The 27,237-nt window shown below is 38.4% G+C and overlaps 1 protein-coding gene across 6 annotated transcripts in view; it reads right to left on the reverse strand.

Moving 5' to 3' along the window:
- The window catches only part of SNX7 (sorting nexin 7), a 506,430-nt gene that overhangs the window by 56,818 nt on the left and 422,375 nt on the right, over window positions 1-27,237 (reverse strand). For 4 of the 6 annotated variants that reach the window (XM_012730110.1, XM_012730108.1, XM_012730109.1 and 1 more), the window contains 2 exons: window positions 4,723-4,905; window positions 515-625 (listed from right to left, as the gene is read on the reverse strand). In XM_012730110.1, coding sequence (XP_012585564.1) covers window positions 515-625; window positions 4,723-4,893 — 282 coding nt within the window. In that variant the 5' untranslated portion in view covers window positions 4,894-4,905. Of the gene's footprint in view, window positions 1-514; window positions 626-4,722; window positions 4,906-27,083; window positions 27,232-27,237 lie in introns of those variants that run through there. The other 2 variants (XM_004689751.2, XM_012730112.1) reach the window with 2 other exon arrangements.

A 27,237-nucleotide genomic window follows, 5' to 3' on the forward strand; every position in this document is an offset into this window, starting at 1 on the left:
TGCTTTAGCCCGCTGCGCCACCAGGGAGGGCCCCATAATAGTATTTTAAAACCAAATCTATTTTAACCTCTTAATAACAGTTTTTAAGAAAATAAAATGAGGCTCTCCCTGGTGGCACAATGGGTTAAAGAGCAGCACTATGAAGCTGTCTGCAGTCATTGAAGCATGAGTTCAATCCCTGGCCAGGGAGGTGATCCATATGGTGCAGCAGAACCTCTCTCTTCTCACGTGCCACTCCCTTCAGCAGTGTACTTCATTGATCTGTCTGTTTTGCTCCCCACTCTGGCTATGGTCAATCCTCTCACTGCCCCTGCACTCTGGCCTGTACCCCACGTCTGTACGCATAAATAAATAAATCTTTAAAAAAAAAAGGAATGCTTTGAAAAATTCTGAAACTAAAGTTTCTAAGGTAATGAATTACACTAAATTAAGAGGTCTGAAATTAGGTTATTGACATTTAACAATTCACAAGAAAAAAATGGCAGCTCATCAGTGAAAAAAAGTGCAAACTTACTGGAATAATCAGGGTGGGGTGTGCTTCTTCAAGTTTCCCCTTCAACCAAATGAAATCTTGATAACGCCTCCTAACTTCAAATTCGCTGGAGTCAAATTCTCCACGAGATGTCTAAGGAAAGAAAACAGCACATGTAATATAAGACATTTGCCTGACGTTATTTTAGACATTCTGAAATAAATGTGTCTCTAAGAAAAATTAACAAATTCTAATTATTCAGTGTTTGTCAGCCTTTGCTTTTTTTTTTTCAATCATCAATTCATGTAACAGATGAAACAAAGCAAACTTTCCAGTATTTCCAGAAAGAAAGCAAACACCATGCTCAAATTTCAAATCCAAACTGAAAAATCTGTCTTAGAGCAACCATCTGCCTTCCACAAGATTTTAACTACTATTATCTTTGGCATGACTTTCTTGTTAAAAAGTGTTCTGAATTTAGGTTTCAAATATATTTCCTTTTTCAAGTGGATGAGGATTCATAATTTGAGGAAAGTCCTATTTTTACAATTTGGAAAATAACCTGAACGTAACTGAGAAAAAAATGTTTTCTTGGAATTGGTCCAAATGAATTGCTTTGCTAAAATTTACTTTCAGTATATGAAAATTCTAACATTTTACAGAATGATTTACCACTGTTTTTTAAAATGTTATTAATGGATATTTGATGTGAAAAGAAAATGTTCCTGTCAATTCTCAAGGAATTTTATTTTGAGTTATGTGGTTTAACTCCCCAAATTTAAGCAAATATATTAAAATATCTGTTCTCAACAAACCGACAATCTATGCCAAGACATTTGACAAAAAAAACATGGGTACAATATTAACCTCATTTCTTTTGCTGAATCCCAAAACCAGATAACCTAATGTACATTCACCTTACCCAAGAGTTAGTCCCACCCTTATCTTATTTAACTGAACTTTTGTGTATCAAAAATCATATGCATCAATATTAAAAAGGAAATTTTACTGGAGAAGTAAAGATGGGCCAATACATTTTCTACATATTTCACATTCAGCAGAAACATATGAACACAATGTAAAATTAAGCAATTCAAGTCAAAGATACAATGTAAACTGTCATGAAATAAGACTCAGAAAAGTTATACCTTCCTATGTTTATAATTTTTTTTTTTAAAGATTTATTTATTTGTACATACAGAACTGGGGTACAGGCCAGAGGCTCAGGGGTGGTGAGAGGCTTCACCAGAGACAGAGTGGGGAGCAGAACAGGCAGATCGCTGAAGTACACTGCTGAGGGGAGCAGCGGGCGGGTCAGGAGAGGTCTGCCACGCCATGTGGTCTCCTCCAGGGCAGGCGGGAATCGAACTCATGCGGAAGTGGCTTTAGCTTCTCAGTGCAGTGTTTTAACCCGCTGCGCTACCAGGGAGAGCCCCTATGTTTATAATTTTAAACTAATGTTTAGAATATTACACAATGTACCTTAATAAAAATTACCATTTTCATGGGAAAAGAATGAAAGTAAATGCTACAAAAGTTTTAGGAATTAGATGTGCACAAAATATAAAATCTTATTAGAAAAGGGACAGAAATTGTGGAAATGCTAAAGTAGGTAAATTAATCTAACAGACAATTTAACAATATAAACACGAACCACTGGATACGGTATGTGTGTGTACACATACACATGCACACAAAACACAGTTCAGTGTCACTCATTAAAAGCATACTATCTGGCCCTCCCTGGTGGTGCAGCGGGTTAAAGCACTGCACTGAGAAGCTAAAGCCACTTCCGCATGAGTTCGATTCCCGCCTGCCCAGTAGGTAACCACATGGCGTGGCAGACCTCTCCTGGCCCGCCCACTGGTCCCTTCAGCAGTGTACTTCGTAGATCTGTCTGTTCTGCTCCCAGCTCTGCCTCTAATAAAGCCTCTCACCCTCCGCATCTCTGGCCTGTACCCCAGTTCTGTATGTACAAACAAATCTTTAAAAAAAACAAAAAAGAAACATACTATCGACTATGTCCTTGTGTCAGGCACAAACATACAGCTTCACCATCAATCTCCAAACATTTCAATTAAAAAGACTCAAAAACTGGGCCAATTCCAATACTTTAAGCAACCAAGAAACAATTGGATATAAATTCCAGCAAGAGGAAGATATAAAATCAAGTTAAACTGGTTAATTCTGTCCCCATGACTCGGACACTAACTTCATCATTCTTTAATATACTACCATAACAGAAGAAGAAAATAAAAGACAAATATAAATCTCAAGGACAGGGTGTTCTTTTTCCTACTGTACTAATGTGAATAACTCTTAGTAACTGTATGTCTAAGGATGAAATCCATATAATGGCTTATAAAGAATATTTTTCTGAGACAAACAAGTACTGGGAAGATGATTCAAGTTTATAAATTCTTTGCTGGGAAGGATGAGGATGATGAATACCTATGAGAAATCTAGCTTTTACTCTTATGTCTGTATCAATACATGCAACAGTTACTAATTCAAACCAATTTTATGCATCCCTATATTCACTACAGCAGGAGTTTCAATTGCTAAGATCTGGATACAATGAATGATTGGATAAAGAAGATGTGGTATAGACATAATAAAATAGTACTCAGCAATTTAAAAGATTAAATCTTTCATTTGCAGCAATATAGGTATAATTACAGGGCACTGCCAGTGAAACAAGTAAGATGGAAAGTAAAGATACAAACAAAACCAGTATCTTAGATTATGAGAACAAAATGGTGGTTATTGGGGGGGTGATGGGATGGTGGGTGCGTAAATCAGATAAAGGGGACCACCTATGTGGTGGTGGAAGGAAATGAAACTTTTGGTGGTAATCTTCATTTATGTACAGGAGTCAAATTATAATGTTAGATACCTGAACCTATGTAATATTATTAACCAATGTTACTTCAATAATTTTTAATTAATTCAAAGGCCAGATGACATTCTTACTGTTAGATGTATTAGAAACGAGGAAACTAAATACAAAATGTTAATTAAAGATACTAAGCAAAGAAGGAAGAATCAATATTCAACTCCATATTATCCTATTCTAGAGCCTCTTGATAAGACTGAAGTTGATATGAAAACTTTCTCATTTTGTTCAAAAAGTTAAATCGCTTACTTTCAATCACTTAAGGATTCCTTGAGAAGATCACAGGTACATTGGTAATAAATATAAATAATGGCACAGTTCTCACATATAAGTAGGTGGTAATTGTTGAAGGCTTATTATGTGTCAGGTTAAGTTTTTGCTAAGTTTTCCCTCTGATTAGCTATACTAAATCTATTCTTACAGAAAAATTATAAAGTCAAGTTCTATACTCATTCCAGTTTTATAGATTTAAAAACTAAAGCCTAAAAGGATTAAATATATTCTTTTGATGTCTTTGTACACCAACTGCAATGTTTTACATTCTTGAAGAGTTCAGAAAACAAAAAAGGACTTTTCAGCCAGAGGGGCAGAAGGAAGCAGGCAGTGATCAGCCAGAGAAGACTTCCCAGGCATCTTTTTATGTCTTGAAAAATACATAGTAGTTCATCTGCCAAAGAAGGGGAAGGACATACCACACAAATGGAAAAGCATATGCAAAGTCATGAGGAAGAAACATCCTAGAATATTCAGGAAATAGAAGCAGTTCTACAAGAAGGGAATAGAATTAAATGTAGAGAGAATAAGAGATGTTCTTCATATGTCATACAAGGAGTTTGCACTTTATTCTATAGGAAATGAGAAGTCTAGGAAGTATTTAAAAATTCTGAGTAAAGAGATTAGGTGTATACACACACACACACACACACACACACATGCTTATCTATGTATGAAATACGACTAGCTAAAGTAAGGTTATATTAAAAGAAACGTTTATAGCAAGATGATTCAAAACTGTGTAGCTACAAAAGAAATGTACTACAAGAGACTTAGGATGAGGCTTCATAAAGAAGATTCTATAGCTTATAAGTAGAATTTTTATAGGTTACTATTACATGTTTATTAAAAGTCAAATAATTATATTTTATAATTGTTTTATTTTTTAGAGGTAAACTGGCTTTTTCTAGACTTGTTCTATGATTAAGGATACTTGGGTTCTAGATCTCTTTGGTCCTTGAATTGTTAGGCAACTAACAACAGCTCATATATAAGATAAACTGGCTGTTTGCTTTTATGAAATTATTTTTACAATCAAAGGCAGCATCTATAGTCTAGAAAATAATCATTAAGTATTTACCTTAGTAATAATCCTGTAAGTAATAAACGTTTCAATTGTAGTAACATGGCTTTCAGGTTCATCGACTATAATGAAGAGATCTTTCATATCTTGCTCATCTTCAAACTTGACTTGGTTAATCATTGATAAAGGGGATGTTGGCATCGTAGGGCTGAAGGAATTTATGTCCATAAACGAGGCATCCTAAGAGAAACACATTTAAAAATTATTGTCAATATAAAGAATAGTTGAAAGTCCTCGTTTTCTTAGACACCACCAATAGTAATAAAACGTTAAGAACAACGAAGGATAAGTGGACTTCTGGTTAGATATGCTGCACTGAACCTGTATTTTTATCTCAGCTTCATTTTAAAATCTCACTTAAAAATATTATCAGGGCCCTCCCTGATGGTACAAATGGGTTAAAGTGCAGCATTATGAAGCTATCAGCAGCCACTGAAGCACAAGTTTGATCCCCGGCCAGGGAGGTGACCCACATGGCGCAGCAGACCTCTCCTGTCACGAATAGCAAGATTATAATTGAGCAGTATTCTACTGGGTGCACAGACCCCATCTTAATCCAATCATTTTTTATCGGTGACTTCAGTTGCTTCAAAACCTGGGTTATTGTAAATAATACTGCAATGAACAAAGTACTACATATTTCCCTTCAAATTGATGTTTTTGCACTCTTTAGATACCTTGGAGTAGCATTGCTGGATCACAGGTTAGAGCGAGTTGAAAAACTTGAGAAACTTCCACACTGTTGTCCAGAGGGACTGGACCACTCTATATTCCCACCAATATTTGTAAGAGAGTAATTTTTTTTTTCTACATCCTCCCCAACACTTGTTGTTTCTGGTCTGTTTGATACGAGCCATTCTTAAGGGTGTAAGGTAATATCTCATTGTGGTTTTGATTTGCATTTCCCTGATAATAGGTGACAAAGAGCATTTTTTGGCCCCTTGTAAGTTTTCTTTGAAGGAATGTCTAGTCAGCTCTTCTGCCTATATTTTGATTGGGTTATTTGTTTTCTTGTTGATGAGCTGCATCATTTCACTGTACATTTGAGATAAAAGCCACTTATCAGATACACAATATGCAAATGCTTTGAGAAAGTATTTTTTTAATTGATCGTATTCACAGGTGGAATCTATTATTCCCATTTCATATAAGCATCAGTCACATGCTTTGAGAAAGTACTTTTAAAAATTAAAGGATCTAGGCAGACAGATCCTAAATAAAAGGAATTTCAAAAAAATTAAGGAGAAATTTGTTCTTGCAACTGAAGTATTTCCAGGTTGTTGTTTTTTAAAGACTTTTTAATTTATGCATACAAGAACTGAGGTACAGACCAGAGCTGTAGGGGTGAGAGGATTCACCAGAGACAGAGTAGGGAACGGAACAGGTGGACTGGCTGAAATACACTGCTGATGGAAACAGCGGGCAGGTAAGACAGGTCTGTTGCACCATCTGGGTCATCTCCCTGGCTGGGGATTGAACTCATGCTGCTGTGGTTGTGGATAGCTTCATAGTGCTGTGCTTTAACCTCTTGCAGCAAAAGAGAGGCCCCACTACTTCTAGGTTGATAGGGACTATCAGGCCTCCTCAAAACGAATGAAACAGTTATGGGGTAAACAGTATGTCTACAAGAGTCCGTCACCATGGCACAACACGGTAGCAGAGATTTTTCAAAATTTTAAATTCCATAAAGACAATACAATAGGATCTCAGCAATCAGAATGGTATCAGATTCAATAGTAATACCACTGGAAATGGAAAGACAATAAAATAATAACTTCATGGTTTTGAGAAGAAAATATTTTCATGCAGTCTACTACAATGTATAGCCAGATAAATTGTAATTTTAAATAGAATGAAGTCATTTCAGATATGAAAGATTTAAAAAACTGACTTGCCAGGCACCCATTCTTTGGAAGCTTCTGTCTTTCCCCCAAATATAGGTATATACTAAGAAGGAAGAAATAGGATCTAAAAACAGTAATTTAAAAGAAAAGGAGAACTAAAGAAATTTTGCTGGATGACAGTGAAAAATGGGTTCTAGTCCTATTTCTGCCATTGACTAACTAGGTAACCTTGAACAATTAATTCAGTCTTTATAGCTTAAATCAAGGAGTTGAACTTGAAAATCTCCAAAGTCTCTTGCAGTTCAAATGCTAAAGTAACACAACTTCTGAATGTATTGAAGTAGTAGAATATAGCAAAATTCTAAGATTTTTAAGAAAAGGTACATTATTATGGTACTATAAATGGAAAAAGTATGAAATTATAATATAGATTCAATTTCTTTTTTTTTGCAAAAACAAAAATCAACAATATTTTTCAAACATCAATTAACATCCCATACAAAAGTTAGTTATGTGAGGGGGCCTTCCTGGTGGCACAGGTGTTAAGTCTCAGCACTATCAAGCTATCAGTCGCACTGCAGCACAAGTTCGATCCCTGACTAGGGAGGTAACCCACATTAGAGAGGTGACCCACAGGAGCAGCAGACGGCTGCTCCCCTCAGCAGTGTATTTCAGTAGATCTGCCTGTTCTGCTCCCCATTGTCTCAAATACTCTCATCCTCTATACCTCTGGCTTACACTGTAGTTGTATGCACAAACCCAATAAATCCTTAAATAATGTTAGTTATGTGAACTGTTATACAGCATCTGGTAATCCTCAGTGCAAGAATACAAAAGATATTATGGTAGACAAATTGAAGAGACAATAATATCAATAGTTATTTAGATTCAAGGCTTATGATTACAAAATGGCTTCTGAAAGGAAACAGGCATAATTGGGTTCAAAGATTAGAAAGCAAATTACAGTTGGATTAACAAGACACACAGACCAGAGACACAACAAATGTTTTGCAACAAAAGCCTTCACTGATAGATACATTAAAGGCTACCCATATGACAGACTACAATGAAGAGTTTAAAGGTAATGATTTAGAAAAATAAAGAGAAACTTGGACAAAGGGTTCACAGTACTTTGTTAACAGAAACTTGCAGATTATAAAATCTGTATACACAAGAATCTAATGTGTGTAAGTGTACTCATGTATGATATAATAGGGGACTAATGGGCAAGGAACAGTATAGGCGTGGGGGGGGAGCTTAGAAAGAGGGTGCAGATATGTAAAACCTACGAGTTACACATAAAAATAGTTAACAGAAGTTACTCCAAATGTTGGGATTGCTGTTTGAGTTTAATATGTTCACATGTAAGTTTCTGTATTTGTAAATATTCTAAAATAAACATCTATTATTTTTGGGAAAAAAAGTTGAAATTGTTAGTCAACACTGTACACAATGTTTCAGAGACAATAGAACTATTATGATAAGTAAAAAAAAAAAAAAGGTCTAGGCCATTATGGCAGAAGATTTTGGATTACATTTGATTTTTTAAAAACTCATCAAAACTGCACAGTTAAACAGAAAATTTTAAAGATGTCTGAAATTGCATTTAAAATGGCTTGTCAAAATAAATTATGAGATGCTGACACAATGGATTACCATAACAGCCATTAAAAAACAGAATTTAGAGGTTCTGACTAAATGTGCAATTAGCATCTACAAAAGCCTCTCAATAGCCATTTCATATAAATACTAGTTTTTAAACTGATAAACTTTAATTTGATGGGCAAATGTACTTTTAAATTTCACTGACATTGAAGACAGCCACGTGTTTTGGCATTCTTTGTTGTCAGCCTCTTAACTCACCACAACCCACTTCGTTTACCTACTACATAATTTAGCATTCTATTTCTTCTACTTAAAATGCATCCTTTTGTAGAATGGAATGATCTGCATGAATTTACAAAGGCTCACAGTTCCAATGAGTGTAGTATGGTGTCATAAAATATGCTTCCATATCTTGCAAAGAAAGAAAATTACAGGCTGAAATTTAGCAACATCCAAGATTTCAGTAGAAGGACTGAAATTACTATGAATCACTCAAAAACATTCTTAAAACCTCAACAACACTGACTATACAAAAAAGTGTTTTATATTCACTTCAAAAAAGGGAAAGAAAATATACTGACAATAGTTAAAAGATTTACATTTGGACATGAGCAAATGAAGAAAATAAATGTTTAAGAAGATCCAAAAGAAGCAATTAACCAAAAAAGAAAAAAAATCCATTTAACCTTTTGTGGTTGATGCTTTTCAGGAGTAATGGATCACTGAAATGTGTTCTTTCAGAACAAAGGTCTCCCTTCCACAATCTGCTTGCCTCATTCTCCTACTAGTTCTCTCTCTCATTTATACATTCTTAGCAGTTGGACTTATTTCTTCAGATCATGAAAATACATCTTTCTGTTTTTCTTTAAGACATTAGAACAAAAGTGTGAGCATCTATGTAATAAATCTCTGCCTCTTAAATAACACTAAATACCTTTTCCAATATCTAGCATAATGAAAACTCTCATGCAACAAAAAATCTTGGGATGATTTAAGGCTGAGATTTGAATTAACAGAAAAGTTAAATTACTCAAGGAATCATCACTCTTTCACCCTTACTCCAAACCAACAACATATCTACTATAAAATTACTTAAGTTATCTTGCTGAAATAAACGGACATTAGAATTGTTAACTTGATATTGAAATTTACTGACAAACTCACTTTCAAATTGAGTGCAAGTTTTGTGTTTTTGATAATTTTGGTTTATTGTTAGAATTTGTTGTGGGTTGAACTGTGTGCTCCTCAAATATGCTGAAGTCCTAAGCTGGGTTCCGCAGAACATAACTTTATTTAGAGGGTCTCTATAGAGGGAATCAAGTTACCATGGTCATTGGGAAAGGCCCTAATGCAATATGACCAGTGTTCATATAAAAAGGGCAAGAGGTTAGTGCAGGGAAAGGCCATGTTAAAGGACCCAGAGACACTAGGCCATCTCTAAGCAACACTGAAATGGCTGCAACAAATCCTTCTCTTACAGGCCTGCTGAGAACTTCATTTTAGACTTGGACCTTCCAGAATGAGATCATACATTTGTTCCCAACCCTTATCTGTGGTACTTGGCCCGGGAGCCCAGGCAAACTAGCAGCTTGTCTATACATAGAGTTGTACATAATTAAAATGGGAAAGAAAGAAGAGTAGGAGAAAAGTAATCATGATTCAAATATTCCATCCTTGCACCATTTTTTTTTTAAAACTGGTTGCCAATAACCCCCAGAGATTTCTGAAAACAATTTTTGCCTCCTGTCTTGAGTGCTAATGGATGATTTCAAACTTTCACCACTGAAATAAGTAAAATATATAGCTAAAGTGTAAAACAACGGCTTGCCAATATTTGAGTGATTTCTGTGATAAACACCAAAAACAGCAGGTTAAAAAGGTGAGATGTCACCTCTCTAAAAGGATCCTCCATTAATATCCCTCACTGAAATGCTATGCAGGAGCATCTCATAAATATAACATGAATTACTCTGCTAATACTAAATTGCATCTACCATCTGTGCACAAACAGCTATTTTCTTTTTACAAGTAGAGGGGGAAAAAAATCAATGTGAGAAGTGTGATAAATCAGAATACTGGCATGAAAAGGCCATGCAAATAAAATCGCTGATGCACAAGAAACACGCACACCAACAGACATCTGGTAAAAAAGCAACTTAAAGTGGAAAGAGTTCGAGAAACCATGTCGTTATGAGGGACACTCATCTTGATGGGCCTAAATTTAGACTCAGCAGCTGTGTTTTGGTTTACAACTCCTTCCAATCTGCCTGCTTATAATAATAATAAAAAATTAGAAAGGCCTTCCATGCAACTTGAAAATGTGATTGGGGGAAAAGCCAGCCTGTGTGATATTCTATGCATGGGTATACAACACCCTAATCTTGTTTGACATAATTTCCAGTGCTATGCAGCATATATACCCTTGTGTGTATATATCATAATTTATTTATTCATTTTTCCATTTCTAGTGTTTTCTATTTTCTAGCAATGTGGCCTCGAATATACTTGAACTTCTTCAGTACCACAAAGCTATGTAGTGACCACAGAAAATTTTCAGGTCATTTCGATATATTTTTTCTTCTAGCAAAAAAAAAAAAAAATGTGATATGTTGAAAGGAAAAAAATTCCTGCAGTCAGGCAGGGTTAAACATTATTTAAGTTTACATGCCCATCAGTTGTTTGAAATTGGTCACTTTACTTTTCTAAGATTCAGCTCACACTTGTAATCTACCAGAGAGGTCCTATTTCACCTTGGATCAAAAATAATTAAAAATAATAAAAGTCACACCTTTCCTGGTGGCGTGACAGATTTGGGTGCAGTATTATGAAGCTAGTTACTACTGCCACTGAAACATGAGTTCAATCCCCGGCCAGGAAGGTAACCAACATGGCCTGGCAAAACTCTACTGACCTGCCCACTGCTTCCATCAGTAGTGGATTTCAGTGGATCTGCCAGGTTCTCTCACTCCCCACACTTCCAGCCTGTACCTCAATTCTTCTATGTATAAATAAATAAGTCTTTTAAAAATTTATAAAAATTGTAAAAAATTATAAAAATAATTTGGCTACTTGAAGGCATTATGTAAATTATCTTATATAAACCTTACCAAAACCCTAGAAAGTAAGTTCTACTTCTTCCTGCCTGCTTTTTTGTTTTTAGACACATAGCAATAGCAATACTATTGTGAAGTTATTGTTTCTCTCCAGTTTTTTTTTTAAAGATTTATTTATTTATGCATACAAAACTGGGGTATAGGCCAGAGGTGCAGGGGCAGTGAGAGGAGTCACCAGAGACAGAGTGGGGAGCAGAACAGGCTGACTGACGAAGTACACTGCTAAGGGGTGCAGCGGGAGAGTCGGAGAGGTCTGCCGCACCATGTGGATCACCCCCAGAGCAGGGATCCAACTCATGCTGAAATGGCTTTAGCCTCTTATTGCTGTGCTTAGCCTACTGCGCTACCAGGGAGGGCCCTATCTCCAGTTTTTAAATAAGGAAGTACAGGAGTGAAATTACTTGTTCCAACTATACCACTGTTAAGTAGAGGACCCAGCATCTGACCTCCTGATTGCCATTAAGGCAAATGTATATCACGGCTTGATAATACTGGAATCTGAGAGCTGTCACTTTATTCAGAATCCTATGAAACTAAATAGAAACCTAAAGCAAGAATAAATCAATTTCCATACTTAAAATATAGTTATTTAGTACACAAAATCTGAGGACGTACAGACACATATCACGGCAGTACTGATGGAAATAGAGAACACTAGAAACAGAAGAATGGCTATTTAAGACTTGGCATACAAGGTCACATATTGCACAGCAATGAAACTCAACTGTAACTGTGCAAGAATGGTGAACAAATCTCATAAACTAATTAGCAGGAAAAAAAGTAAATCAGAGAAGAATTCACACAATATGGTATCATTTCTTCTTTTTTTTTTTTTTTAGGATGGTATCATTTTAAAAGGTCCTAACATTTGTAAGATCCAAATATGCATCAATCCTTAAAATAGTTACATATATATATAAGTTTATATATATATGTATATATATATAAACATTTATAAAAATCAAACATGAGGGTCCTCCCTGGTAGTGCAGTGGGTTAAATGCAGCACTGTAGGCTGGCCACAGCTGCTTCAGTGAGTTTGATCCCTAGCCCCAGAGGTGACCCACATGGTACAGCAGACCTTTCCTGACCCATCCACAGCTTACTTCATCATTCTGTATGTTGTGCTCCCCACTCTATCTCTGGTGAATCATCTCACTGCCCCTATACCTCTGGCCTGCACCCCAGTTCTGTATGCATAAATAAATAAAAAGAAAAATATAAGAAAAATTTACTAAAAAAAACAAACATGATAATGATAAACGCAACATTCATATTATCTTAAGAAGACAGGAAAAGAGTTGAGGAGGGCTATTCAGGGAATGAAAATTTTGGGTTGCTTTATTTTCAAATTGAGTGGTGAATGCATCAATACAAGTTGTAATATTCTTTCATCAGGAGTCTGCAAATACTTCCTGTTAAGGGTTACATTGCAAATTTGGGATTAATGGTAATCTGGCCTCTGCCATACTTACTTACCTGGAATACTGCAGTGTGAAAGCAGTGATTGATAATATATAAGTTGGCCATAGGCCAACAAAAGTATATTTACAAAAAACTAGGCTGTTTGGCCAGAGGGTGTTTCTTATCTCTGCTTTATGCTACATATGTTACAAAGAGAGCTGTAGAATATTTAGAGGCAGATAAAGTACATATGCATATATTCTTTTGTCTATGTGAATAGATTTTGTAATAAAAATAACTTTAAAAGTTTTAAAAAGATATGTTCAGATAGAAGTTATACTCTTGATTTATGAAAATTACCCACTAATTTTGTATAGGTTTTTCATGAATCTTAGAAATAACAGATACACAAATAAATTATGATTAGCAGATATAGCAGAACATATGTAAGAGTCAGAGTCTTAGCGTTTGCATTTTCAGTTCCATTATGACACTCAGACATACACACACACACTCACCAATTAGTGTATCTAACTTCAGCAGTGAAGACTACTGCATACACAAGCAAAGTAAAACACACAGGTTGAAAGATAGAAATCCATATTCTGTGTCCTCCAAACCATTGCTACAGTTTATATGTGTGTCTCAATAGTATTTCATGTTACTGCACATCAAAGATATTTAAAGCCAGGCATGGTAAAATCACAACAGCTAACTGCAATTGCAGGAAAATAAATTTTGGGATGCAGCACTACTTACAACAGCTAGGCCATGGAAATAACCTAAATGCCCATCGATAGAAGACTGGTTCAAGAAAATGTGGTCTGTAACACAACGGCATACTATTCAACCATGTGGAAAGACAAGGTGTTGCCACTGATAGCAAGTGGAAGAGGATTATGTACAGTAAAGGAAGTCAGGATGACAAAGACAAATAGTGGATATTTACATAGCAGATGGTTCAACAAAATAAACTACTTGTAAAAATCTAACGGACACAATCAACAGAATTTTTCTGAGGTTTGGGGGTGGCTGGTTAGAATGAGAACCCCAGGAATATAAGGGATTGTGGTGGAAAAAAAAAGATGAAAAGTTTGGAAAAAATAAGTTTTGGATACTGGGTACTGCTATGAAACGTAACCTCAGGTAAGTACTTATTGTGGATTTAGTGATTGCCTAGAAGTAGAGAAAGTCAGGAAAATAATTACTCTAAGCAAAACTACTGAAGAGTTTGAATGTATGGTCTATGGGGAGTAACACTCTAGACCAACAACTCCAGACCCAATATAGTAAAAATGGTTTCTAAGAAGTAGAACCAGTTAACAGTATATTTACTAAGCAAACTAAAATGGATACTGGCCTACAGCAAATTAAAACTACTACCTAATATGGGGCCCTCTCTGGTGGCACAGTGGGTTAAAAAACACAGCACTAAGAAACTAAAGCCACTTCAACACAAGTTCAATCCCCAGCCCCAGAGGTGACCACACGGCGTGGCAGACCTCTTCTGACCTGCCCGCTGCTCCCCTCAGCAGTGTACTTTGCTGATTTCCTGTTCTGCTCCCCACTGTCTCTGGTGAATCCTCTCACTACCCATGAGCCTCTGGCCTATACCTTAGTTCTGTATACTAAACAAACAAACAAAAAATCTAAAAAAAAAAAAAAAAACTACTACCTAATAGAAAGCACTGCCCATGTAGATATTCTGAATTGCCTTGATATCCCGCCCAACCATAAACCTTACAGAACGTTTCTGAAGACACTTAACATATGCTTATCAGGAGTACTAACAGTCAACGAAACAGCTATACTAAAAATATTCTTATACCCTCGTACCTTTAACTAGGTTGGCAGATACACAGGTAGTTGTTGGGGGAAGTGTATGTCCTGAATGAACTCCACCCACTGATGTTTTCTGGACTCCACTCCCACCTCCATGCCAAAGAGATCCCGGGTGCTAAGGATTATAAATCCCATCACACCATAAATCTGCCACCAATCTTGGCTTCCTGAAGGGGAGGAACTGCTGGGAACTAATGGAGATAAGCAGCCACACCTGTATATAACTGAACACATGTAAGCCTGTGCGCTCTTGGTTTCTGGGCCTTCTGTGTGCTCTCAGGGTCCAGCTCAGAGAACTGTAATACATTTATTGATTAGTCTCTCTCTCACGGTTCCCCCTCTTTTCATTTCCCCATTGAAAATAAACCTTTTATTGGGTCCTCCCTGGTGGCACAGCGGGTTAAAGCACAGCACAGAGAAGCTTAAGCCACTTCCGCATGAGTTCGATCCCCGCTTGCCCTGGAGGAGATCCACATGGCACGGCAGACCTCTCCTGACCCGCTGCTCCCCTCAGCAGTGTACTTCGTCGATCTGCCTGTTCTATACCCCACTCTGTCTCTGGTGAATCTTCTCACCCTCTGCATCTCTGGCCTGTACCCCAGTTCTGTACGAATAAAAAAAATAATAATAAATCTTTTATTAACCATCCTATGGGACCCTGCAGTTGGGTCTTATTCTAAGTTATTTTTCTAGCTAAGAAGTAAAGATTCACACTCAGACCAGCCCATTTGCTTTTGGATTTGCTATATAACATAATAACTCATTCAAAGGGGGAAAAGTGACACTCATTAGTACAGCATTAAGATAACAGCAAGATTCTGGTAAATGAAAAACATTTCTTTAGTTAATTCACGTTGAAAGTATCCTATCTCTTAAATCCACCCCCCATACTTTCCAAACTGTTAACCTAAGTAGTTGTATCTATTAATCCAATGTAGACTGTTAACTTATTACCATAGTTTTCCCTTAAATAAGTTTGAGCACCTTAGACATAAGCATAGATATTGTGACTCTCTGAAGATCTCACTACAAATGGGTATTTACACAAGTTAAAAACAATGACCTTGGGCCCTCCCTGATGGCACAGTGGGTTAAAGCACAGCACTAAGAAGCGTAAGCCAATTCTGCATGAGTTCGATCTCTGCCCACCCTGGAGGTGACCACATGGCATGGCAGACCTCTCCTGACCCGCCCGCTGCTCCCCTCAGCAGTGTACTTCATCAGTCAGCCTCTTCTGCTCCCCACTCTGTCGCTGGTGAATCCTCTCACTGGCCCTGCACCTCTGGCCTGTCCCCCAGTTCTGTATGCATAAATAAATAAATCTTAAAAAATAAAAAAACTAACATTGACCTTATATAACATAATAGCAAATACTTAGAGTTTTCCCAGTACCAAAAACTGTTCTGGCCCACATACTCACATTATTTTAATTTACTCAACAATGGATAGAAGCAACACAATGACCACTGTCTCCATTTTACAGAATAAATTTGTGCTACAGAGATAAGTTTTCCCCCAATCAGAACATGGACTTAACCACACAACCACCACCACATTTATATATACACACAAAAAGCTCCTACTGTCACAGTTTTATTTCACTTAACAAATGGCCACTGAATATCAAGCATGTGTCAGGGGCTGGGCTGGGCTGGGCTGGGCTGGGCTGGGCTGGGCTGGGCTACAACAGGGTCACAAGACACATGGCTCCTGTTCTCAGGAAGCTTGTGAAGTTGAGGGAGAGGGTAATAGATAACACACACACACACACACACACACACAAAAGATAATTACAGAGAAGAGTAAGTTTCAGAGACACGAGTGTTGGCTGCTGAGGTAAAGGGCTCAGGCAACAAGCGAGAGTAGTGTTTTTGACAGAGCCACACGAGGAGGCAGCATTAAGGAGGTAACATGAAAAGGAACCACGAGAAACACCGAGGAGGATTCCAGTCACTGGAATCAACAGTCTAAGGCAGGGAAGGTCTTAGAAAGTGGAGGACTGGTCAGGATCAGTCTTGGATGAAGGTACAACCAAGAAAACCCGTGTGTCCAAACTGCAAGTATTTACATTTCTTGAGAAAAGGGAGGTAAGAACTCAATGATAAATGAATCTTACACCTGAAAAAGTAAGACATCATTGCCCAACTAGAGATTTTTAGGGATTTATATGTTATAAATATCAAGCATATGTTATAAGCATTGGGTGGTCAATCAGCTAAAGCCTTTTCAACTTATCTCAATTATTATAATTATACTTATTTCAAGGAAATTATACTTGAGTATAAATAACTGGAAAACAGTTTTTAAGTCTTTAAAAAAAACTAGTTTTCCTTATTTAGAAAAGCCCAGCATGCCATCTGCCACAAAACTATAAGAGGACATGCTGGCCCAAGGACCCCTTGTCTGCTGATGACAGGTCAACTATGAAGCGATTTACAGTGTCTCTTTATGGAAGGAAAATAGCTCCAGAGCAATGGATTCCATCAGTGCCTTGCTCTGGACAATGGCTTGTGGGGGCAGATGTGGGAACATCGCCTGTTTTCATCAGTGTTCTTTTCCCTCCACTACAGGAAGAGCATGCCTCAAGAAGGGGCTGTTCCTCAGTCTTGATTCCCAAAAGAAGACATGTAAAGTGGACTTAAAGTCAGAAACAGACTCCGCTCAGCCCAGCTCACAAGTAACAAGAATCTTGTCAAACAAGGAAGGCATATAACAGAACACAGTACAGATGTTTTCTAATTTTGAAGATTTATATACTAAGATTTTATCATTTGTTTTTGCTGACATAAAAAATAAGGTTTTCACTTTAATTCTTAACAGAATTAAAATTCTGGTAAATTTCAACTTCTAAAGTTTCATTTCAAATGACTGAATTCAATTTTATTTTAAAAATGATTTCCTATGTCAGAAACCAACAGAATTGCAACCAAAATCAATCTCAAAAATATAGTGCTGACAGAAAAACACTAGACACAGAAGACCACATAATATATGATTCTATTCATATGAAAAGTGCTGAAATGACTGATCTACAGATACCTAAAATAAATTAGTGGTTGCTTATCTCTAGGAGGGATCAGAGATTATCTATAAATGACATGATGAATATTTGAGGGGAAATGAAGCGGTTCTAAAACTGGTAGTACAACTTAGTAAATTCACTAAAAAAGATCACCCCAGGCCCTTCCTGGTGGGGTAACAGGTTAAAGCACAGCACTAAGAAGCTATTGCAGCCACTGCAGCACGAGTTCCATCCCTGGCCAGGAAGGTGACCCTCATGGCATGCTACATCATGACCTCTCCTGATGTGCCTGCTGCTCCCCTCAGCAGTGTACTTTGTCAGTTGACCTGTTCTGCTCCCCATTCTTTCTCTGGTGAATCCTCTCACCGCCCCTGCACCTCTGGCCTATCCCCCAGTTCTGTATGGCTAGATAAATAAATCTTAAAAAAAAGAATTTTTTTTTAATTTCAAAAAAAAAAAAAGGATCACCAAGTGGATAACTTTATAACCTTGAAATTATACAGCAATAGTTAAAGACAATTAAAAATTATGTCATACTAAAGTATTTCTCACAGTCAAGAGAAGAATAAAATTATTTGCCTTAAGCTATTAGCACTTGCCTTATCCAGAATTGGCTACAAAGAGTAATTGAAGCCAACTCCATCAAGAAAAGAATGAAATGGTGAATATTAGGTGGCTCACAAAATGGATTTGAGGGCTGGCAATGGAGATGCACAAAGGAATGGCCACTGCAGAAACAGCAGCCAGTATTACCAATCTATTTGGAAAGGGGATCATATAGGCAAAGAGAACTACTGGTTTAACCTTCTGCTCTACCATAAGTGAGTTTACGAATTTTTTTGTATTTTTAAAAAACATTTATTTATGCATACAAGAACTAAGGTACAGGCCAGAAATGCAGGGGGAGTAAGAGGATTCACCAGAGACAAAGTGGGGAGCAGAACAGGCAGATCTACTGAATTGCACTACTGAGGGGAGCAGTGGGTAAGTCAGGAGAGGTCTGCCATACCATCTGGGTCAGCTCCCTGGCTGGTAATTGAACTTGTGCTGCAGTGGCTGCAGATAGCTTCATGGTGCTGTGCTTTAACTTTCTGTGCCATTAGGGAGGGCCCCCTTATGTCAGTATTTGTTAAAGCTTTTGATTCTCTATGTCTACCCCTTTTTACTAATACTAGAGGAAACATTTTAACCAGCATGACTGATATACAGTGTTGAAGTTTATCAAATATTCCATTTAAAAGAGAATATTTAAAACATTCTGTTACATATACAGTAAAAGTATATATAACTTTTCACTTGTTTATTGAGAAAACCTTAAGATGTTTAACTTTGAGTCTTATATCCCTCTTTGGGAAACTCCAGGAAACAAATACATAAAAAGAATAAAGTTTAAACACTACAACTGCACAGCTGCTGGGTGCCTTTTGATCACATTAGCCATATATAAAGCCATAACAATGAGCCTAATTGGTTATATCGCCACAACCTATAGAGAACCTCAAGTATGGGAGAAAAATTGCACATTTAAGACAAAATGGAATATACTTTTAAGGATCTAATAAACACAAATTTGGTGTTCTTAGCATCATTTCCCTGAACTGTTATTTGTAATACTTTTGCAATTGACCAATAAATAAAATACTGTTGTCTGCATAGAATTCCCTTTCCTAGAGGTTCCTATGGGTATAGATCTCTTTGCCTATATAATCCCCTTTCCAAATAGATTGGTAATACTGGCTGCTGTTTCTGCAGTGGCCATTCCTTTGTGCATCTCTATTGCCAGCCCTCAAATCTATTTTGTGAGCCACCTAATATTCACCATTTCATTCTTTTCTTGATGGAGTTGGCTTCAATTACTCTTTGTAGCCAATTCTGGATAAGGCAGGTGCTAATAGCTTAAAAGGCTTTATTTTCTAAGTAAAAGAGGGTCTCTGAGTGATTCCCTTGGTTTTTGTAATGCTTTATGTTTATTTTCTTTACTATAATCTTAAATAGGAGACTTTATCTAGGACTGATGATCTGTATCATCTGGTAATAACATCAACTCCCCGTTTATTAAGATCAATTTGTTTTAATTCTATTTAGTTCAGTATCTATTTGGTTTAGATAGAAAGGCCAACATAATACAAAGTGAATTTACTAAAAACAGATCATTACCAAGTTACTGTGATAATAGGGTATATACAGAGAAAGAAGCCACAGGCCACACCATTCATTAATGTCTTTATTCTATAAATATTTAGAGTTCCTACAATTCTACTTTTAAGTAGTTAAGTCTATTTAGGATAAGCAAGCAAGGAAGGTCTAAGGAGTAAAAAGACATCTTCTCAATATTTATTAAAAGTTTTAAGATTCAAAACACTCCAGGGAGCACAGAGTAGAAAGAAATTGTTTTAGCTGGGAAATGAACAGCAGCCTTAGGGAAGAGGCAAAAAGATTTTGTTTTGCTGACCCAACAATTATTACATGAAAGCAGAAAAATATGCAGTAATCTCACATAGAAGCAAGTGGACCATCCTAAATAGTGCTTCTCCATCAAAGATTTTTAAACTTTAAGGTGCAAATGAATCACTGGGGAATTCTGTTAAACTGCAGATTCTGATTCACTGCATTTCTAACAGGTTTCCTGGTGACGTGATAGACTACTAGAATATTCTTTAAATAGGAAGGCTCTAGAAGAGACCAGTGACATAAGATCAGAGCTGTGTACTCTGGACACATCAATTTGCATAAATACATGAGATAAACTAGAGGCAGAAGACTAGAAGAATGAAGACCCTAAGAGGCCATTTTCACAATCCTCGAGGTTAGTGACCTAAAAATACTGACTGTAGCAGTGGGTATGAGAAGGCACTAATAAAAGTAACAACAAGAAGAGAAAGCCAAAGGAGACTTTTCAAACACAGAGGGGAAACGTGGAGCCTGAATGAAACGGGTAAATGGATGGTAACACTTAAATATTTTTTTTTATAATAGTTTATTTTTACATCATTTTGTGCCTTTTCCTGTCTCAGTTGTATCCCCGTGGGCTTCCTACCACCAAATCACCCATGTGTCATCACCATAGTCCCGTGCACTTCCCTAGCCCCCATTTTTGATCGCATTCCCCACTGCACCCATGTAAAATGTCTCTGGTATATAGTTGTTCATCATTATTATTATTTTCACCCCTGGTCCTTTATACTCTTGCTATGAGTGAAACCATCTGGTATTTTTCTTTTTCTTTCTGGCTTATTTCACTAAGCATGATCCTTCTAGCTCTATCCATGTTGCTGCAAAAGGCGTGCATTTATCTTTCTTGATTGCTGAGTAATATTCCATATTCCATTGTGTATAGGTACCACATTTAAAAAAAAAAGATTTATTTATTTATGCATATAGAACTGGAGCACAGGCCAGAGGTGCAGTGAGAGTCAGAGTGGTGAGCACAGGCTGGCCAGAGGAGGTCTGCCAAGCCATGTGGAACACCACCTCTGGGGTGGGGATCGAACTCATGCTGAAGTGGCTTTAACATGCTGCGCCACCTGAGAGGGCCCGTACCACATCTTTTTAATCCAGTCACCTACTTTTGGGATTTGGGATGATTCCATGTCTTCCCTATTATAAATAAAGCAGCAATAAACATGGGGGGGGTGCAGGTGTCGTAAGTATTTTATCCGGGATACCCAAGAAACTGTCACATGATTAGCAGAGAACTGAATGGAAAATCCAGTGGATAGGAAGAGACATAAAAGAATCAAAGAATAGTGGAACATAGTTCAGTTTAGGAATTAAGTTGTAGGATGAGTAGAGCTCCTGAATTAAGAGTTTCCACTGCTTTTGTAGTTAAATTTGGAAAGTCAAAATTTCTTCTGGGACAGTCTCATTCTAGTGGGAAGGGACCTCTCTGCTGCTGGGTCTGCCTCTCCCCTGCGACAGTTAGTCATCCAGTTTGTCTAGAACTCTTTGAGGGACAGAAGTCATGACCATGCTGAGTAATCCCCTTTATTTTTGAACCTTCAATCAGGGAGAAAAAAAAAAAAAAACTTCCATAAATTTATCTAAGAATTGTCTCCATCTATCTTTGATCTAGTGGTTCTAGTGTTGCCGGCCAAGTCTACATTTAGTCTGCCTACATAGATCATAATGACCCTTCATAAAATTGTGGCTAGAATTAAACAAATGTGGTAACCCACACTTTTTTTCAAAAATTTAACTCATTTTTTGCTTTCCCTCAGCCTTTCACAAACAGGCCCTGGTTACCAGAACATACCAGTGAGCCCTCTTAGCTTATTCTTCAGGTTGGTGAAAATGTGGCATGACTGTGGCTGCGAGAACCCTCACCACTCCCTGTGAACAGAAAAGACAGGGCTGATGGGTTCAGGCCTTCTCTGTTGAGGCCAGACTAGACCTCGGGCTCCACCTCAACAGTATTCCAAAGAATCACCTACAGGCACTGACACCTGCAGAGGAGAGACAATCCCTTTCCCATTTCTGACAGTGACTACCCCTTCTCTGCAACAGAGGATGGAAAGGAACTTCAGAAGTGGCACAGACAGTTCAAGTTACAGTTCAATACTCCACAGTGACCTTGAAAATCTGGCGTTTGTTTAAAATTCAATGGCATGTCATTGGTGTGGCCAGATCTTTTAGACACTGAACACGAATGAATGTTGTACATAGAGTCCCATCACAAGGGCCCCCAGACTAATTCTGCCATTTCCTTATTGTTTTCATTCTATTGTTGACCACTCATACTACTCATAAGAGCTTACACTTCTCACCTTCCTGCTTCCCTCACCCTCCTCCTCTGAGAGGCTCCTGCTGTCGAAAGAGAACTGCAATGCAGGGCTCATTATAGATCTGCCTGTCTCAGTTGGCAGTTACTAGCTACATGTGACTTTCGTGCCCTTGCAATGTGTCTAGCCACTGAACTTCAAAGGTGTTTAATTTCAATAATGGACATTTAAACAGAAATTGCCACTTGCAGCTAGTGGCTACCAGTTTGAGCAGTACAGTCCTAAAAAAGCAATTATTTTATTCTTAGCTTGGGCTATGGGTACTCACAAAATATCCTTAAATGAATAATGGCTTCCTATTTGGAAATCTGGAATGAAATACATAAAAACACTCATATATGTGTGTACAGATATGAATGTGGATGTCTGCATATAATGTGTGTGGAATATGTAAGTATGTGTTAATGTACGCATGTTATGTGTTAATGTATGCATGTATACATATGCAGAGAGTGTATGAATACATTCTTAATTGTCTGATTCACTTAAATTCTAGAATATTGCAGGCAGATTACATGTTCCCCCTTTCCTGATCTATATCCCAATGCTACCTCAATGGGGCTTACCATTTTGGTGGTTAAAAATATAGAGGGGACCCTCTCTGGTGGTGCAACGGTTTAGGATGCAGCACTGCAAGCTAGAGACAGACACTTCAACGCGAGTTTGATCCCCGGCCCCAGAGGTGACCCACATGGTGTGGCAGACCCCTCCTGTCTTGCCCACTGCTCCCCTCAGCAGTGTGCTTCGTTGATCTGCCTGTTCTGCTCTCCAATCTGACTCTGGTGAATCCACTCACCACCCCTGCATCTGTGGTCTGTACCCTAGTTCTGTATGCATAAATAAATGAATCTTTAAAAAATATAGAGAGAGGAACCAGTAAGGCAAAGAAAAACTGGGAAAACCTAGGATTACTGTTGCTTCCATTAGAAACTTCACTCTCTACCTTTTTGCACATAACATGATTACTATTAAGTTACATGGAGAATTTTTTGAGTATTTCCAGACCCAAAATGTAATTTACAAAATCATACTACAGGATTATCCTACTTTAGGATAGCAAGAAAAATTGCAGATATCGTCATTCACCAGCCAGCAGTAAATCTGAGCATTTACGTGTGGTTTCTGAGGTAATCTGGGCTTACTCATAGGATGGGGGACTTGGGTTACATTTCTGAGAAAATACATCCACAGCACAAAACAAATCTGCATTGCCTTTTATGATCGAGCCCTGGATGTTGACAACATCACTTCCACCAAGCTCTACTGGACAAAGCAGTGTCAACTGCATCCAGCCTCACGAAGGGCATAGACCCCATTCTCCATGTAAGTTGACAGGTCACGCTATGGAAGAGCATATGGGACGGACAACAGGTATGTGGCTGTTTTTAGCTCTTCCCCACCTCTTTATACTATGTATTGCTATGTATTATGTATTACTTACTTGTGCCTCCTATCTGTCACATTCCCACTCATCTCTTCTCTGTGCCCTAGGGGGCTGACCTATATGGAGGTCAGCTTGTCCAGTGGGGGTCACAAGCAGGAGGTCCAAGCGCCAGAGGACAGGGGCTCAGAGAACATACTCACTCCTCCCTGCCCTGCACCAGGTTTCTGGAGAGGGCACATTTCTAACTACATCACTACTATCAGCTTAGCTCAAGTGAAAGTAACCCTTTTCTCTACAGCTCCAGCTCTCACTGGCAAGTGAAAGTAACCCTTTTCTCCACAGCTCCAGCTCTCACTGGGGTCTAGCCACACTACTTCCACTACCCTTCCCTTTACAACTGGGGGTGATAATGGCTTTTGCTCCTGCAAGTTTCTCAAATGCCTGAATATCCCTTGTTAGTTTACATCAGTAAATTCCCTGGTGATATTACATGATAAAGAGCTTATTTTATGATCCTAAGTACTTTTTAAAAGACTAAAAAGGGCTACCATTTTTTGAGTACCCGTTAAAGCATCTCAATATATCACTGTGGCCATTTCTGTGCTCAAACTATGTTAAGCTCTGCTTTAACTGCTATTTCTTCAACACATTATAATATTTAATAGAAATACAGGTAATTTATTGCAGTTTAATATAGCCCCCCCAAAAAGGAAAGGGAAACTTTTTTTCCTTTAGATGCAGTGCAACTGGTCCTTTTTTCTCTAGTATGTGTGTGTGTGTGTGTGTGTGTGTGTGTGTTTGTAAATCTCATCTCATTTTGGCTCAATTCTAATATTATTTATATACTATGGTTTTAATTTTTATCCTTTTTCTTTTTTTTTTTTTTTTTTGACTCATTGGTTAAGTTCTCTCACCTTCCAACATCTATACTTATTCCCTAAAGCCAGTATCTTCTGCATTCCCTTTAATCTCTTGATAGTTCACATCACTTTCTCCTCACTTAACTATTTGGATTTTAGAACAATATTTTTTTAACCTTCCGTCTCTCTTAATTTATATTACCAATTACAGTTTTTGTCACTTGAAATGCAACAACTGAGTTTTGCATTTCTTTTGTCTAAAGTCTACACATCTTATCTAGACATATTTAACATGTATTTGTCATGTTGTCATAAGTATGTTGTGGGAAGAAAACATAATAAATTCCCAATCCTCCTCTTGAAAAGTTTCTGGAGGGAGGTAATATTTATTTATTCATAAACAATGTAGGGTAATAAGGGATTACAAATGTAAATTGAAATGAAAATATGAACTGATGTCAAAGTACTAAAGCCACTGTCTACAGGGTCCTAGACCAGGGTGCTGTAGGCTTCACGGGTGAGACAGGAGGGTGATGAGAGCAGACCAGAGAGAACTTTCAATCTGCTTGTTTAACTATGACTAATGGCTAAAACATGCAACTTACTAAAACATAAACAGGTAGTTAAAAATCTATAAATTTCCCAAGTATTTCTTTCAGACATTAGTCAATGTTATATTTTACTTAAATCTACGTGGCCAGTTTCTACAGAAATGGTTCTGAACTTTTTCTAAGTGTCCTGCACCCTTAGAACTAACAAGCCCAGTGGATCCTGGTGTGTGGGTTGAAGTTTACATTTTAAAAATGCACAATTACAAATACAAGTAGGTGGAAAATTTAATTTAAAACGAGGAAAGAAATCTCAACAAATGACTGGAATAATGGAAATCTAGATGCCTTTCTTCTGAGATAGCTGTAGCCCAGAAATATTTCTGCAGAAATACCTGAGGTTGCAAACTCCATTCCCTTCCCACTTGGGAGCATCTAGGATACTGGGAGCACTACAACTAACTCCCAGTATCCCAGTAACCCCCAACCTTTCCAGAGGCCTAAGTAAAGAGCTCTGAAGCTCCACTTAGATCAATGCCAGCGAATCATTTAAACTCGTTCTTCAGTGGGGGTTGGGGCGCTCAGAATCTGGGGAAAGAAAACCACCTGACAGATTTAAAATAATCCCAGGTGATTCTAATAGACAATTGCCTCTCCCAACCCTCCCCTCCCCCACAGGGAAGTTTCACAATGCAGAGGCCATACACTAATAGTCATAGATTAATGGTGACATAAAGAACTGGCCAACTGTACTTGACCTGAACATAAAGTGTGCACAAAATACACAAAGTCAGTGTCAACTTTTAAAAAGCAAACGTAAACTATATAATTCCACTGCTCTACAGTTTAATCCATTGACAGATCAAGTAACTTTATCAAGAGCACAAAACCTGATGGCAACCGTGCTTGCCATTTCATTTAATCCTAAAAAAAAGGGGGGGGGGGAGGAAGGGGTGGTGGTTATGCATATTCTTTGGGATCACAGTATGCTTGCTCACTTTGTAACTCCCAGGATTGAATTGTACTTAAGTATCCCTCTTTACCTAATATGTCAAGGTAACATGTACCTACTGTAGTCTTTTTAATAATTAATACAATGAGCTTATCTCAAGTGTTCTCTAACAGCAGCAATCTGAGAAACAGTAGTGACATTCAGTTGCCCTCAAGAAAGGTGTTTTTTCTTTTCCTAAATCCTTTAAGAAATTACAATCACCAATTTGCACGTACCACGGTCTACGCCCACCACTAACCCGAGTCAATTTCCCGCCAACTATAACAAGTTACAAGGGGCATTTGGTGCCCCGGGAAGGAAAAAAACGAAAGCAGTGGGCTCTGGGTTGGGTGACAGTAGCTGACTTTGGAAAAAATCCTCAGCTCTTCTGCAAAGGAGCTTCCAGTTTGACACTCGAACCCTTTTCTCCTCAAGAGGGAAATCTCTCCCACCTATTCCCACTGGACGGTGGACGCATCTCGGGTGTCACCCAAGTCTCAAATCCACAACCACAACACTAAGTCAAGAATAATTTCTCTAGACTCAGGGCTCTCTCCCCCAGAGTTCTGGGCCGGCTGCTCCCGAAAAGCTGCAGCTAGAAGCCGAGGTGCTTTCGGGCCACCAGGCTCCAGGCTTTGGGCTCGGTTCAGAGATGTCGCGTCAGAGAAGAGGTGAAAGGGTGGGGGGCGGGAATTCACAACTTTCCAAACTTCACGCAGAAGGGCTCGGCGGAGCGGAAGGTCAAAGTGCGGAGGAGGGAGCGGCTGCGGGTCAGGGCCCCGCCCGGACGCAGCCCAGGGTGCAGCAAGCTGCCCAGCGGGGTCGGGCAGCCAACGGGGACCGCACCCACCTCCAGCTCTGAGCCTCCACCCCGCCCCGCGAGCGCGCAGCAGCGGCGGGGGCGGCACCGCGGGGCCAACTCCCGGAGTTGACTTGGAACTTTCCCGGGACGCGCCGCCGCCCTCACCTTACTGAACACCTCCAGGTCCTCCTCGTCCTCGTCCAGATCCAGCACGTCGGCCTGCAGCAGGGCGGAGGAGCCGCTGGCGCTCGGGAGGGGGCCTCCTGCCCCCGGGCTCTCCCCGCCCGCGCCGCCAGCCGGGAGTCCGGAGGAGCGCGCC

Source organism: Condylura cristata, unplaced genomic scaffold, assembly GCF_000260355.1.
Source record: "Condylura cristata isolate star-nosed mole 26May11 unplaced genomic scaffold, ConCri1.0 scaffold00026, whole genome shotgun sequence".
In the NCBI taxonomy this organism is placed as follows: domain Eukaryota; kingdom Metazoa; phylum Chordata; class Mammalia; order Eulipotyphla; family Talpidae; genus Condylura; species Condylura cristata.